Source organism: Galeopterus variegatus, unplaced genomic scaffold, assembly GCF_000696425.1.
Source record: "Galeopterus variegatus unplaced genomic scaffold, G_variegatus-3.0.2 Scaffold2179, whole genome shotgun sequence".
NCBI classification, from domain to species: domain Eukaryota; kingdom Metazoa; phylum Chordata; class Mammalia; order Dermoptera; family Cynocephalidae; genus Galeopterus; species Galeopterus variegatus.
In genome coordinates this window covers 14,747-31,093 of record NW_007728290.1, presented here as the reverse complement: position 1 = coordinate 31,093, position 16,347 = coordinate 14,747, and the positions used below count along the sequence as shown (strand labels likewise).

Sequence of the window (16,347 nt, the reverse complement as noted above, 5' to 3'; positions counted from 1 at the left end):
CTATCTGTGTGCTGTCTATTCTCTCTGCTAGGATGTAAACCCATGAAGGCAGGGATTTGCGTGCTGGCACATAGTAGGTACTCAAGAAGTATTTACTGAATGAATAAGTCACCCCTCCATTGAGGTCACTGTGGCAACAGTAACATGGTACGGAGGAGGTCGCTGGCCGGAGTTCTACAGCAGCATACTTGGAGGACAGGAGGGGAGAAAAGTGACATGGAAGAGCAGCCACCCTAAATAAAGCAGCAGCAGATGCCCCATGACCTGGGGAGGCCACTCTCAGACTACTCCAGATTTAGCAAGTTGGTGGGATTTTCATTGGATATTGTTGCTTTGTTATAAGAAATACAGGAGCATAATTAGTAGCATGAGGGAAGGAGCTATCTGATGAGATGGGAGAGATCAAAACTACAAAAGAGATGACTGTGGAATAGAATTCCAAACTTCTAGCATCCTTTCCTTTTCCCCATAGTGGAGACGACTGACTCCTAAAGGAGGACAGCCATGCCTAGTACTGCTGCACTTAGTTTCTGGTTATTAGCTACCTTAAAGACAGATGGCAAATGAATGGCCAGTGTGCGTCGTTGTTAGGATATGTTTTAAATAAATCTAACTTGAGGCATGTTAAACAGTGAGACATAAAGAGCAGTGTCGCATTACGAGTCATTAGGAATAGGCACACAAAAGCAAAAAAAAATAAAAAGCTCCAAGACAAAAAGGCAGGAGAAGGTTAGAACAAACCTCAAACCATGGATGAAACCAAAATACACATATCATAATATGAAAGTGTGTAATATAGCTTTGTTTATTCATAATTTAGCCTTTTCCAATAAGGACTTGAGGGAGCTGTGTATATTTAAAGAGGTTTTCACTCATAATAGTTAAAAGGCCTGATGTTTTAAAAAGCAAGCTTCAGATGAAATAATAAGAGAAAAAGACAGTTGATCTGGGCGCCCTGACCCTTGAAATTGAAAACAATTCTGGAAATCGCTTTAAAATACTTTAAGAGAGGAGGTGAAGGGTGGACGGAGATAGTGAAACAAGAACAGGAAAATGTTGGTCATTGTTGAAGCTGACGATGGGCACTTGGGGGTGCATTACACTAATTTCTCGTTCTTTGGGTAAGTTTGAAATTTTCTGTGATTTAAAGCAGGGGAAAAAGAGTAAGCTTTGGTTATCTGAGAAATGGAGGCAAAAACCCTGCTCTCTAACAAAGTTAGACAGACAAGTCATTACCATATGATAGAGTTTGGATGTATTGTCCCCCTAAAACTCATGTGGAAATCTGATCCCCAATGTGGCAGTGCTGGGAGCTGACTGAGTCATGGGGGCGGATCCCTCATGAATGGATTAGTGCTCTCCCTAGGGAAGGGGGTCCTGAGTGAGTTCTCACTCTATTAGTTCCTGTGAGAGCTGGTTGTATAAAAGACCCTGACTCCTCCCCTCTCTTGCTCCCTCTCGCCATGTGATCTGCTGTCTGCCCCTTTCTGCCATGAGTAGAAGCAGCCTGAGGCCCATATCAGATGCAGCTGTCCCAGAATCATTAACAAAGTTAGACAGACAAGTCATTACCATATGATAGAGTTTGGATGTATTGTCCCCCTAAAACTCATGTGGAAATCTGATCCCCAATGTGGCAGTGCTGGGAGCTGACTGAGTCATGGGGGCGGATCCCTCATAAATGGATTAGTGCTCTCCCTAGGGGAGGGGGGCCTGAGTGAGTTCTCACTCTATTAGTTCCTGTGAGAGCTGGTTGTATAAAAGACCCTGACTCCTCCCCTCTCTTGCTCCCTCTTGCCATGTGATCTGCTGTCTGCCCCTTTCTGCCATGAGTAGAAGCAGCCTGAGGCCCATATCAGATGCAGCTGTCCCAGAATCAGAAGCCAAATAAACCTCCATTCTTTATAAATTACCCAGTTGCAGTATAATATTTCTGTTATACCAACACAAACGGACTGATACACCATACAATTTCTTTTGTAGTTTTCACAACTGAGCCTTAGGTTCTTCTTTTGTTATGGAGATGAAACAAGATGAAAAATGGGTAAGTGCCCGATGCCTGTTCAGTAAATGTATGAATCTGTACTTCTTGGGGGGAAGAGCAGGTGAGGAAGGTCCTTGGCCCATAAATCCAGAGGGAAGTCCTGGTTTGTTTAGGAGAAAACAAAAAGAGAAACTAACATTTATTATTGACTGTCCATTATGAGCTGCCTGTACTCAGCCATTCTCTACAACTGTGTACTATCATCTCCATCCATGATAAGAAAAACTGAGACTTAAAGAGGTTCAGTGATTTCCCAGAGAACAACAGCTGATCAAAGAACCATGTCTCAAATCCAAGTTCATTTGGCTCCAAAGCCCTTGTGCTCTGCTAAAGTTCCCACACTGTAACTTGTTGAGGCAGTATCTGATTCAAGTAGCACACAGTAACATCTAACAATCCTGTAGTTTGTAAGCACATTTGTTTTTTAGTAAATATGTGGAAATGAGCAGAAGCAGATCAAGATGATTTCAGCCAGCTCTTCGGGTTTAAACCGAGAAAAATGTTTGGCCTACTAAGATCAGGGGATCATCTTGCTGTCCCAGGCAGGCAGGACCTAGCCGACTTGTGCCCTCAGAGCTGGAGCTGCCTAGAGGCAGTCGCCCAAGAATGAGAAGGCACAGACCTACCTGCAAGAAGGCACCCGGAGGTTGAACTTTGAGAATACCATACTCAATCAAAATCACTTCTGCAAACAGCTATGTGGAGCTCACCACCATCACATGGATGGCAAACAGCTGGAATCAGGGCCAACACACAGAGGCATCACAAAGGAACCCGATTTTATTCTTTTGTGCATTCATTCCAAATTGTCCTGTCTTAGTTTTCTGTTGCTTATAACAGAATACCTGAAATGGGATAATTTATAAAGAAACTAAATGTATTTCTTAACTGTTTTGGAGGCTGGGAAGTCCAAGGTCAACAGGTGCATCTGGTGAGGGCCTTCTTCCTGGTGGGGACACTGCAGAGTCCTGAGGTGGCACAGAGCATTACGTGGTTAGGTGGCTGAGCATGCTAGCTCAGTTCTCTTTTCTTATAAAGCCACCAGTTCTACTCCCATGATAACCCATTAATCCATTAATCTGTGAGTGGATTAATCCATTCATGAGGTCAGAGCCCTCATGACCTAATCATCTCTTAAAGGCCTCACCTTTACAATACCACAGTCGGATTTTCCACCCTCTTAATACTGTTACAATGGGGATTAAGTTTCAACATGAGTTTTGGAAGGGACATTCAAACCATAGCACCCCCTTTCAACTACTCTTTCTTATTGTATCCCTTACCTTCCCCTTCACTCCTAGACCTGCTTTAGAGCCTTTTAGTATTTTATGTATTGGGATTGAGCCACAATAAAATGCAGGTAGACTACCACTCCAAGGTCAATAACAGTTGGGAATCCATCCATTATTCATGATGTTATGGCATTTCAAGACTGCCTGGGAATTGGTGAGAAAGCAGATGTAAGACCCCTGACAGAGTCCAATACTAGTCAGTGGTTCACTCCAAGAGACCACAAGTGACTTAAAAATCACCTTCTCACACACATGCACATACTCCCAGCTTGGCTTTACTTTACTGAGGAGTCACAAATTACCATCCTGCACTTTTTATTGGAACAAGAGTATCTCATGGCAGTTGAAGTGTCATCTCCAAATGGGAGGACTGACATAATTATTTCTGTGATTACAGTGACAGTGAGGAAGAAAAAACTGCAAGAGGAGGTGGGGATGAGAGAGAGCAAAACCTGGCACATGAAGCCGTGGGGACTCCACATAGGAGAGAAAAAACTTGGGAAGTTCCTGTTTATCAGCACCACACTCTCCCGAGTGAGCCACAGGCCGGCCCGAAGTTCCTGTTTAAAAGAGTATATTTTATTCTAACAGGTTGGTCAAGAGCTCAGCCGAAGTTTGCAGGTCCCACCACCTCTGTTCTGATAACCAACTCGTGTACTGCAATACAATTCTAATGCTAACCACCCAGAGTTAGATCAGATGCCACAGGTTAAGGCACCCAGTCCCCAAGTTTAGATGCCAGCCCCACTTTGGGAATCTAAGGTCACCTGCACTTCTGACCGACTGGCTACAAATACAGGTTACCATGAACACCCTCAGGTTAATAATTCACTAGAAATCACGGAACTCAGAATAGCACCACACTTATGATTACAGTTTTATTATAAAGGATACAAATTAGGATGAGCCAAATGAAAAGATACAGGGTAAGGCCCAGGAGGGTCTTGCATGCAGAGCTTCCATGCACTTTTCTCATGGAGTCAGGGCACATCACCCTCCTGGCACATTGATGTGTTCACCAGCCAGGGAGCTACACTGAGCTTCAGTGTCCAGAGTTTTTATTTGGGTTTCATTATGTAGGCATCACTGATTGAATCACTGGCCACGTGATTAAGGCCCCAACCCTCTAATCACATGGTTGGTCTTTCTGGTGATCAGCCCCAATTCTGAGTCACAGTCATATCACCTCTTAGCATAAACTCAGGTGTGATCCAAGAGGCTCGTGAATAAGAAAGGTGCTCCTATTACTTGGGAAATTTCAAGGATTTAAAGTCTCTCTCCCAGGAACCAGGGACAAAGGCCACTCGTTCTTCATTATACAACAACCTTAAATCCACACCTCCTGCAACTTCTACCCTAATTCAAACAAGGATGAAATCCACTGAACAGGGTCCATTTCTGGCCTGGGCTATGATTTGTTTCCTGTTTTAACTTTTTATTACAGAAAATTTCAAACATATGCACCAGTAGAAATATAATGAACCCACACATTCCCATCACTGTTCACTTACTCTCGTTGATAGTCACACCTCTTTTCTCTCCCTCAACCCTTGAATTATCCTGAAGCAAAGCTCAGGCAGATATCCTATTAGTCTGAGAATTCTCTATCAAAATCTTCCCAAGCTCGTTGCACCCATGGCAGGCCTCAAATGGGTTACAGGTCTACTAAAGTCTCAACTCCTGGAAATGGGTGGGTGGGGCCTGGGCAAACAGAAGCCCCTGTGGTGTGCGCCCAATCTGTTGACTCCAGTAATATTTTCTACCTGCGCTGTGATGAAAGAAAGACTGCCAAACACTGCTTTATTGAATTCAAAGTTTCTAAGGCACATCAGCTAGCCCTAGCCTGGTCTACAGCTATGATTATCTCCTTAAAGAATCAACTCTTAAAAAAATAAGCTCAAGAAATAACAGCTCAAATACCCTTCATTAATTAAAATCAATAGAGGGAGGGAAAATAGGTAAAAGATTACGTATCAGTATTATACATTGCAGATCAATTTCAGAGTAATTACAATAGGGATAATCACCCAGCCAGTCTTGAATAATACAGGCTTGAGTCTGACCTTTGGTTTATCATGCCAAAGTGACTGAGACAGACCCCAGTCCCTGGGACTAGGATAACCTTTTATGTTTGTGTTTCTGGGAATTTCTGATACTTCCCCAGGGTACCAGAGGTTTTCCCTTCACATGTGCTAGGAGATATCTCCTCCACAGTGGAATGGCTAGAGTGGTGAACAGTCATCCTCTGCCTTCTCACCTTATTCTGCAAAATGAGAAACCAGATGGATAGAAAGGTTCCTCCAACTCTAGGACTCTAGGGTTGTGCAGCAGTCCTGTGAGGGTAGGTAATGTGGAGTCTTACCATTGCAAACAGAAGAGTTCAAGACATCAAGGGTACACTCCTCAATTTACAACTCCAAAGGACCTTGCACAGAGCTCAGCTATGGTTACCAACTTGAATCTCTTGTAAACAAAGGGACTCAAGCTTCCCTATCGTGAGTTACACATTTGCCATGGAGGAACACCCTCTGTTCCCCGTGTCTCTGCAGAAGAAAGACATCACAGGAGCCATGGATTACCTCTGGCATTCTACTTCTCTAAGCCCCACTGTTTGCTAAGTATGCATTGGCTTCAGACAAGGCTTTTGTTTCAGAAGATCAATATATGCTTTTGACCATCTTCAAAAGCAGAGAAGAATCACCAAAGAACTTTTCTTCCAAGTAGCACAGGAAGAAAACTTTTAAAGACCACATATTACCTATTGCAGGGATGTCTTCCCTACAAAGATTATCTCTCTCCCAAGGAACTGAAAGTCCTTGCAGGGAGATGACACAGATCACACATCTGTCAGCAATACCAAGTGCTGTGAGCCTGATAGAGTGCCCTGGAATTCCAGCACAAGGCCTGAGATGTGTTAAATTAACAAATATTCATATGAAAAGGTCTGGGGTCCTGACTTCCTCAGTGGTGAACTCTTTTCATAACATTAAGAAGCCTGCTCAGAGCTCTCCTCTTGGGAAAGGCCAGAGCCGAACTCATCTCAATACAAGAGGTTAAACTTCTCACAGTTTAGGTATGGGAACTTATGACCTGACAACATCAGACTATAAGTAGCTTGGGGATACTCCAGCAATCCATTCACTCCTGCCCCTTAACTGACTGGGTTATTTTCACTGCACAGGAGCACTGCAAGGAAAATAGCCACCTGTCTGACCATCTTTCGCTCGTTCCCTCCCTGGTCCTTAATAGTCTTCCTGACCTCTAGGCTGGTCACTGTGAGCATCTGGAATTGGCTCAAATGAGGAAGAAGGCAGAAGAGCTAGAGCCAGCCACAGGCCTCTGACTCATGCAAAGGCCAGCACTGGGTCTGCAGCCTGTGGCCAGGGATGAAGAGGAATGTTGCTGTTTCCCACGGGATCTGCTATATGGCCCTTTTGGTCATGGGTAGTCACACCCCAGCAGGTGACCTAGTATGGTCCCCGAGGCAGCCACATGCAGCCTGTCTGCATGATAGCAGGCTTTGGATATCTGGCTTACCTGACTGTGCTAGCCACAGTAGTATCTGCACCAGACAGTCTAATATGTCATAATCCAGAGGAGGCAGAAGCTATCACTGAGGAGAGTTGTCAGTAAAAAGGCAAGACCCTCTAATAAGAGCAAAACCACCACGCTTCTGTTAGTGCAGAACAGGGTCCCACCTGCCCAGCAGGGTTCCTCATCCAGTAGCCTAAGCCTCCGCCGAGATGCCTGTCATAGCATGGGAGTGGAAGGGATTTCTGTCCAAACTAGACCTGGGCCACCTTGACCTTGAATCACAAATTCAACACAGGTTCATTCAGATCATGGCTTGAAGACTTAGCTTAAAAGGTTCCTGTTCAAAGAAACATTTTAAAACCCTGGGGTAGGGGGATGGTGATGGGACGACTAGACCTGGGCCACCTTGACCTTGAATCACAAATTCAACACAGGTTCATTCAGATCATGGTTTGAAGACTTAGCTTAAAAGGTTCCTGTTCAAAGAAACATTTTAAAACCCTGGGGTAGGGGGATGGTGATGGGACAAGCAGGATAGGAAGGGAAATGGCTGTTTTCCAGTGAAGTAGACACTCTCCTTTGGAAAATTTTATCTGCGTGGAGACCTGCTGTGTGTGGTTTCCCCATAGCACGGATAATAATCAGGAGACCGAGCTCCATCATGTGGGTAAAAGGGGGTCCTTAATATTGAAATTCAGGGGCCGGCCCGGTGGCGCACTGCTACAGTGCGCCGCTTGGGAGGTGTGGCGGCGCTCCCGCCGAGGGTTCGGATCCCACATACAGACCAGCCGCTCACTGGCTGAGCAAGGTGCGGGCGCAACACTGAGGGCTGCTATCCCGTAGCCGGTCCCGGTCCGGTATAGGCGCGACACTGAGGGTTGCAATCCGTTGCCAGTCAAGAAAAAAGACAAAAAGACAAAAAAAAAAAAAAAAATTGAAATTCAGTGACTTTGGAATTTTAAAGAAATCTATTCAGACTGATCAAAACATCAAGATCTGAAGGCTAGTCCGGAAAGCAAAGGGGTGTATACCACGTGGCCCGAGAAAGAAACCGCTGTGGCTGTCAATTTTTTCTAAGAGGAAAGGGGCATTAATGACTTTACTCCCCAAAGCTGTGCCCAGCTGCCCAGCAGCCTGGAGATTTCCCAGAACAATGGGGAGGGGGTCACCCTGCCCTGATGGGCACCAGGAGCTGAAGATGCTTCCTAGCCCACAACACAGTGACCCCCACCCCTTTCCCTCTCCAAATCCCACTTCTTATTCCATCTCCTCACCCTCTCACCAAACCCCCTCCCATCCCTTCAACCCTTGCGGACACTCAGAAAGTTCTCTAAAAAGATTTCCACCTGCAGCATTTTCACTAGAGTCACAGGCAGTCAGCCAGGGTGTCCGTGGCCTGCCTACTTGGGGGAGCAGATGGACAGTGTGGCCTTAGCGAACACCCAGAAGGCCGGGTACAGAGCTTCGGTGAAGTCCACCTTGAACTTATACATCAGGTGGACCTTGTCGGCAACAGCGAAGAAGATGACAAAGCCATGGTCACAGTTGAGAAGCACGCCGACCCGCGTGGCCTTGGTGGAGGGCAGCGTTTTCTCCACGTTGTTGTGCCAGGCGGAGATCTTGGTGTTGAACCACTCCACGCACCAGGACGTGCTGTTGCGGCCGAGCCGGCTCTCGGGGCCCTGCCGTTCCATGCTGCCGTAGCAGACGCCCACCCCACAGAAGTTGTTCTTCTGCAGCTCCACCTCCCAGTAGTGGATCCCCTTCTTGTAGCAGTGCAGGCCCAGCACCTGGGAGCAGTATGTGAACCGCTGGGGATGGGGCCGATAGCTCTGAGGGATGTCAGCCACAGAAGCTACAGAGTAATTCTCCAAGAGAACCACCTTGTTATGGGCGGTGTTGTAGTCCAGGATGACTTTAACATAATCTGAGGAAACATCACCCCAAGGAATCAGTTACAAGGAGCCCAAAGTGCTCTCACTTTTAGACTTTCCCTTAATGGTACTATTGATTCATTTTCTTTTTCTTTCTTTTTTTTTTTTTTGGTGGCTGGCTGGTATGGGGATCCGAACCCTCGACCTTGGTGTTGTAACACTGTGCTCTAACCAAGTGAGCTAACCAGCCAGCCTCATTTGCTCTATCCATCCAGCCACTCACACACCAATCCATCCATCCATCCATCCATCCACACATCTAGCCATCTAGCCATTTTGTCTAGCCGGCCAGCCATCTGTCCATCTATCAGTCACCCATTTGTCTGACCCAAAGCCATTTACTGAGCATCTGATTGATGGCAGATTCTCAGCAAGACACACAGCAATGAGCGAGAGACCTCGTGGAGTTCACACTCCAACAAGCAAGGCAAGTCCATCAGTAACAACACTTGTGAGACCCGCAATCTGCTCAAGGGTCTCACAAGGGTCTACACAGTGCTGTAGGGACACAGAGATAAGGCAGCTGATTCCACCTGAGGGGTGGGGAGAGCACAGGGGAATATTCACAGGCAGGCTGGAATCTGAGCCAACAACATAAGATGAGACGAACTACACAGAGGAGAAGAGAGGCGAGAGAAAGGCTACTCTGGGCAGAGGGAACAGTGAGGGCAAAGCCGTGGAGTCACAGGACGGTGGGCATGTGCGGGGACCAGGAAGGCTGAGTGGCTGGGTCACAGAAGCAGTGGGAGAAAGCAAACATGTTGGGGCCAGAGAGCAAATAGCCAAGGGGTCTAGACTTTAACTGGTGAGCAGCAAGGAGCCAATCGAGGTCTGTAAGCCCAGAAATGGCCTGAATACATCCTTGGTTGAGACACTAGCACACCCTCCTTATCCTTCCTGCCACTTCCAACCAGATCCAGGAGATCTGAAGACTAAGCTCCCACACTCAGCCTCCTCCCTAGGACACACCTTCTCTGCCCCTCCCCGCACAGGTGATCCTGGGCCTTCAAGAGACAGGTTATGGGGCAGCAAGGCAAACAGAGACAATCCTGGCTTGGGAACTTGGGAACCAAGAGACCTCGGTTTCAACAGCACTTACCACTCACTCCCCAGCTAGGTGGCTTAGGACACCACGCTTTTCACTGGGGCCTGAGTTTCCCCCTGGGTGAAATGAAGGGGCTGGGAAATGTTCTCTAAGGTCCTAAGTTGCTAAAGCTTTCCTTTCCCTGCTTATGTAGCTCAGCACCACTGCCAGCGGCTCGGGCAACGGTGAGCTCCAGCCCAGTGCTGGTTCTGAGATTCACTTGGGGCCAGGGACAGTAGGGGACTCCAGGGAGTCCAGCCCTGAGAAGCCAGGGTACCTACAGATCACCACCCAGCCTGCTGTAGCTGCAGAGAAAGGAAGGGCCCAAGGTGTGTTTTCAGAGCTAGGTTTTGGGCGCCGTGTGGAAGTGGATACAAGTAGAGGGCTGCATGTGAAGGGCTGGGTGAAGACGAAACAGAAAGAGGGGTGGCGGGAGGGCCCTAGCCCTGGCCTTGAAGAAGGAACTCCAACCACCTCCAGATCGGACATGGGAGGACACGCTTGCAAAGGCACCAGAGAAGCAGCAACTATGGGGCAGCTGGAAACCCAGGGGAGTGTGCAAGGGGAGAGAGTATGACACAGAGCAGGAATGCTGCCAAGATCATGCTAAATAAAAGCTGAAAGGTGTCCTTTGGGTTTAGAGGCATAGAGGCCCTTGCTGACCTCAGTGAGAGCTGTCTCAGTCAAAGGGCAGGGGCAGAGGTCAGGCTGCAGTAGGACGATGATGAGATTTCTGGCTGTCACCTCGGCCACACACTGCAACCCTGGGCAGCTTTGGAAACCACTGAGATTCTGATTGAACCGGTCTGGGGTGCAGCCTGGGCATCAAGTATTTTAGAGAGTTCCCCAGGGGATTCTAACACGCAGTCACAGCGGAGACCCACCAATGGGAATAATCTTTAGAACTGCATTTTCCCAAATTTTCCTCAAAAGGATCACCAAAGAAATGAGTTAAATGCGGGCCCAGGAATTTGTATTTTTAATGGGCATTCAGGTGAAAAGGAGGCGAGAAATGGAACTGCAGCCAAGAAAGTTCTGCTGGTTTTGCTGATTCTGTTTTTGGGATTTAGAGACATTTGAACATGCTCTGGATGGGCAGGCCCCGATAGAGAAGGTGAGGGTGAAGAGACAGCAGAGAGGAGGCCTAACTGTGGGTGGAAGATTCCAGAGAGAGCAGGAGGGTGGGCTCCAGAATCCAGGGCTAAAGGACCAACCTTGGGGAAAGGGGTGGAGGGGACACGGGGCAAGAGGTAGATGCAGATGAGATGACCATGACTGACAGGCCATGGGAGGCCGCTCCAGGCTGCCTCTCTTCTCTGAGAAGCAGGGGGTGGGAAGGACAGGGAGAAGACCAGAATCATGGAAGTGGGAAGGCTCCAGAATGGTGGTTCTGGAGAGGGAGAAGAAAACAGACAGGGGACACAGAGCAGTAGTGCCGGCAGTGGAGCCCCAGTGACGGCTACTCTGCCAGCCCAGCGAAGGGGCAACTCAGATCAGCCCGACTGAATGGCAAGACAGAGACTCAAAGGACAATTGTGCAAATAAGCTGGCTAGGAAGGGAGGTGAGGAAAGGCAGGTACTGCTGAAAGGGAGGAAATAAGGCAGCCACAAAGCAGAGGCCAGGTGAAGAACAGCAGCTGACCAAGCTGAGGGCCAAGGGCCAAGGGCCAGGGCGATGCAGAGCTGCACAGGACAGACAGAGAGCCAGCAGGTCTGCACCACAACCGAAGCTACTCACACTCCAGGAGCTCGGATCTGGACTTGGCTAAGAAGGTCTCCAGCACCTTGGCCTTGAGAGCTGCTGTGTTCGGCTGTGAGGCAGTGGTGTTGGCTGCAGCTGAGAGGGGAACCAGAGAGCTATTTTCAGGACAAATTCATAGTGGACACACCACGGCCCCTTGCCCACAATATCTCACCCTCTTGGCCAACTTCTTTTAAATCCACTAACTGTTCTGGGGCTCCAAAGGTGGGAATCTTCTTGGGTGAGGCAGGGGCGGTATCTGGGGAGGACGGAGGAGAAACGTGAATTGGTGACATGACGTGGAGTAACTTTACAGCCTCTGCTCCCTCCAAGCTGATTGTTAAGAGCCACTTCCACCAACACACACCTGAATAGCCAGGGCCACACAGGTGAGTCCAGAAGGGCTACAGCTATCTTATTCGTCTTATTCATTTTCACGTGGCCTCACTTCCAACCTCAGGCCTGCCTGTCATTACAGAATATAATCATAAAACTCAGGCCCCATCACAGAACCCTGATAAGATGGGTCAACTTTTGTTGCCAGCATTTAGTTCTGTGCTTGGGCAGCCTCAAGAAACAAAAAGATGCAGAAACGCGTAACTTACAAGGATTCTTGGGTTTCTTCTCTTCTTCTGAAAAAGAAAGTTTTCCGAATTAAGATATGTTCAAGCACAACACGACACTGTCACAAGACCATAATAATATTCACTTGCATGAATCTGACCCATACACATACAGCTAGGATGTTTTAACTTGAAAACTATAAAGGGCCAACAGGCAAAACCAATGTATGGTGACAGAAACCAGTACTGGTGGTTGGGAAGCAAGTCACTGACTGAGACAGAGAATGAAGGAACTTTCTGGGGTAATGGAAATTCTATATCTTGATTTGGAGAATGGTAACGTGCATGCATTTGTCAAAGTTTACCTAACTGTATGTTTAACGTCTGTGCATTTTACTGTAGGTAAATTATATCTTCATAAAAGACAAAAGCAAATAGAAAAACAAATAGGGAGTCACTAATCAAATGTGCTTGCCAAGTATCATGATAGTCTTTGAAAAATATCTGGAGTGTGTACCTATGAGAACTGAGTTTAGCTACAATAGTGGTTCTCAGCGTGTGGTCTCCCAACCAGCAGCATCAGCCTCACCTGGGAACCTGTAGGAAGTGCAAATTCTCGGGCCCCACGCCAGGCCTACTGAATCAGAAAGTCTGGGGGTGGGGCCCAGCGATCTGTGGTTGACAACCCTCTGGGTGATGCCAAAGCACACTCAAGTGGGCTGAAGATTCCGGGTCCCCTCTTGGCCACATCCCCACCACTGGAATGCAAAGGATCCTATCCCTGCCCACCTGCAGGATACTTTACATCACAGGTAAGCCCTGCTCTCCCATGATCCCTTGCCTCACCACCAGACCCTCCCTCAACCCCACGTGGCCCCCAGGTGCCTCCTTCCTCCCACTGCAGAGTCATACGTCCCCCAGGAGCTGTCTTCACCCTCGCCCCACGTCCTCTCCTCCACTACTCTCCCGCCCACTCCCATGGGACCAGCATCTAAGAAGGACCCCAGGCTGTGTCATGGCTACTCTTAGGTGTCTCTCTACACTATGACTAGTCCACCCCCTCAGCCTATTTATCTTAAGCCACTTTCAACACAGAGGAGCCTCGATTCATTCCCGAATTTAACTTCCATGGCTCCAACTATTTCCTAGAGTGTCACTCTGCTAGGGCAAGAGGGCAACCGCCCGCCAGGAAGCGGGCCTTCCTGATGGCCAGCATTGCAGCCACTCATGCTAAGGGTGCTGCTGTCATCTGGGCAGCGGTAAGGATGCTGTTGGGGGCAGTCTGACTCAAGAAAGACGTGAGTTTCTGGTATTTTTTGGCCGACCCTTTAACTTCCCTTTGCACACAAAGTGCCCTTCAATGTTTCCAGCTGGGCTGAGGGCTCCCTCCCGTCTGCTCCTGGCACCCCAGCCCTGACTCTATTCCATTCAGGGACTGCTACCACCGTTTGTCTGCTAAAGACAACCAAACAGTAAAAACAAACAACAAACCCAGAGCTCTCTCATCCACTCAGCCACCCAGTGGTGCGGGGCATCCCTCCTTGGTTCACACTGACTTCTCAGGGAGGCAATAACTAACAGTGACGTATTTATGGCTTATCAGTAGTTCTCACGATCAGTGTCCCATGTGAACTTCACTCACAATAATCCCGTGGGCTCAATATCATTACCATCCAAATCTGACACATGAGGAAACAGGACCATTCTCCTCCCCTAGCTCCACGTCAACAGCACATGTCTTCCCAACAAGGGTGATATCGCCCCGGGGAGGGGCGCAAAAATTGATCCTTTGGGGAGGGAGGTTAAAAAAAAAACTTCCGGGGCCGGCCCGGTGGCGCATTGGATAGTGCGCCGCTTGGGAAGCACGGCGGCGCTCCCGCCCGAGGGTTCGGATCCCACATACGGACCGGTTCCCGCTCACTGGCTGAGCGAGGCGCGGGAGCAACGCCGAGGGTTGCAATCCCGTTGCCGGTCCCCAGTCCGGTACGGGGGCAACACTGAGGGTTGCGATCCGTTGCTGGACACGGAAAAAGACAAAAGACAAAAAAAAATTTTTAAAAACTTCCTCTTTTTTATGTATAAAAGCACAGTATATGAACCAACATACAATACATGTGTGGTATTAAAATTTCATAGGGGGACAATTAGGAAAAAAGTGTTCTAAAATGGCTCGGGGGGGAGAGGAAGGAGAGCGATAATGAAAAAGAGGTTGGGAAACACTGTAATAGCAGAAGCACACTACAACTCAAAGACTGAACACCCCTGTGCCACCAACGGGGGTTAGCCTTTGCTCCTCTGGGACCCCTGCCAATCTCCTCCAGGGGGCTCTGCCTAAGTGCCAGAACTTGGGTACAGCAAATGTTTCTTAAAACAGGCCAGCTTTGGTAACCCGCTATTCCAGACAGCCCGAATACCCAGTGAACACCCCTGAGCCACCAACGCTGATGGACAGGAGCTCCTGCAACAGTCCTTCAACTCCCTCTTTGTGGAGTCTGTCGCCAGACTTTTCTCTAGCTGGACCCATAGTGACATGGGATGGGCTGTGCCCATCTGGAAAAAGCAGCGACCCCTGTGAGTGTCTCAGCCAGAGCACCGGCCAGCCGCAGCCACGCTGTTGCCATGGGGATGGGGTGGGGCTACTTACTCTGAAGGACCTTCTTTGCAGTGCGTGATGATTTGTATGTGAACCCCAGGCTGGGCTCTCCAGGGTCACCTGTGCCAAAGAAGAAGGGCTCAGTGACTGCAGCTCTTCCCTACCCACCCTAGTAGCCAGGTTGGCCATGGCAGGCAGGTAGAGGGTTCACACAGATGGCCATTTCTGCTGACCTTCCCCACCAATCATTTACAAGAGACAGAAACGAGATAACAGAAGGACCAGTTTGATGGGTTCCCTCTTTTCTCTGGCTTAAAACATAGCTGGGGTCAAGTTTCTTCTCCATCAACATCCAGCTCTGTGACCTCTGAGGCCTCTAAGACCTCTGGTTTCTTGGAGAATGCAACAGGGATGGTTCCACCTTGTGGTTGATGTGACCCCTGGAATGAGACCAAGGTGCCTGGCACATACATAGTGGAAGCTTGGTCAACATTAGTTCCCTTCCTGCTGGGTTTTTCTGTTCCAGAGACCAGTCAGCTGGTCTTCGTATGCCCTGTGAAGCGCTTCCACAGTGGAGCCACACCACCACCTGTTTCAGAAGCCCTTCCGCAAGGATGCTCAGCTTGCCAAGCTGAAGTCCAAGCCCATACCCGGATTACACAACCGAGATCTACTATGTGCTAGGCTCTATGCTAGGCACTGGGGAGACAGCGTTGAAGAAGAGACGCAGCCCCTGCCCTCACAGAGATCACAGCCTAGCCACGGAGACAGGTGGGCATCACAAGAGTAAACTGACACATGTGCAAAAGGCCCCAAAGGATGAGGAGGGTCCCAAGACCTGCCGGAGGAGCGGGAGGGGAGGCAGGGAGGCTGGCTGAGAAGAGATCTCAGCTGATCTTCTAGGGTGAGAAGGAGATAACTGGGGAAGACAGTGCAGTTCGAGCCTTCTGCGCAGTGGGGGAAAGCACATACCAAGGCCTGTGCTGGGAAGCTAAGCATATTTGAGGAACTAAATGCAGAGAGATGCACAAGAGGAGGATGGGGGACACAATGGGGCTGGACAGATGGACAGGGCCTGGCCTGGCTTGTAGGCCAGGGTCAAAAGTCTGCTCTGTAGTCTAAGCAATGGGAAGGCCAACAAGGGGGATGAAAGGGAAAAGGGCCTGAAATGCTCTCTCTGGCTGCAGCAGTAGACATAGATCATTTAGGAAGCTGCCACAGTCATGGGCAGAGGTGATGGCCACAGAGAGCAGGCAATCAATGTTGTGTCCAAGGATTGAGTCAAGAGATATTAAAGAAGCAAAATCTGGCAATGGATTGGATATGGGGGAGAGAAAGGGGATATCAAGGGGGAATTCCAGGTTTCTCTGACCCCAAAACTAACCACTCCCTCCACCAAACACACTGAGAACCCAGAGTCCATTCAAAACCCATCCAAGTCAGCCACAAGATCACAGACAAAAACAGCCTGTCCACAAAGTCCCATCAAAACATCAAGCCCCCCGGGCCGGCCCGGTGGCGCACTGCTACAGTGCGCCGCTTGGGAGCGTGGTGGCGCTCCC

At 48.7% G+C, this 16,347-nt stretch overlaps 1 protein-coding gene across 1 annotated transcript in view; it reads right to left on the bottom strand.

The window, feature by feature from the left end:
• Positions 1 to 8,245: 8,245 nt before the first annotated feature.
• TRIM25 (tripartite motif containing 25) overlaps positions 8,246 to 16,347 on the bottom strand; it is a gene marked incomplete at its 5' end in the record, with an annotated part of 22,844 nt that continues 14,742 nt past the window's right edge. The window contains 5 exons of the mRNA XM_008580860.1: positions 8,246 to 8,797; positions 11,627 to 11,725; positions 11,805 to 11,888; positions 12,235 to 12,258; positions 14,837 to 14,905. Of these exons, the coding sequence (XP_008579082.1) occupies positions 8,271 to 8,797; positions 11,627 to 11,725; positions 11,805 to 11,888; positions 12,235 to 12,258; positions 14,837 to 14,905 (803 nt within the window). The remainder of the gene's footprint in view (positions 8,798 to 11,626; positions 11,726 to 11,804; positions 11,889 to 12,234; positions 12,259 to 14,836; positions 14,906 to 16,347) is intronic.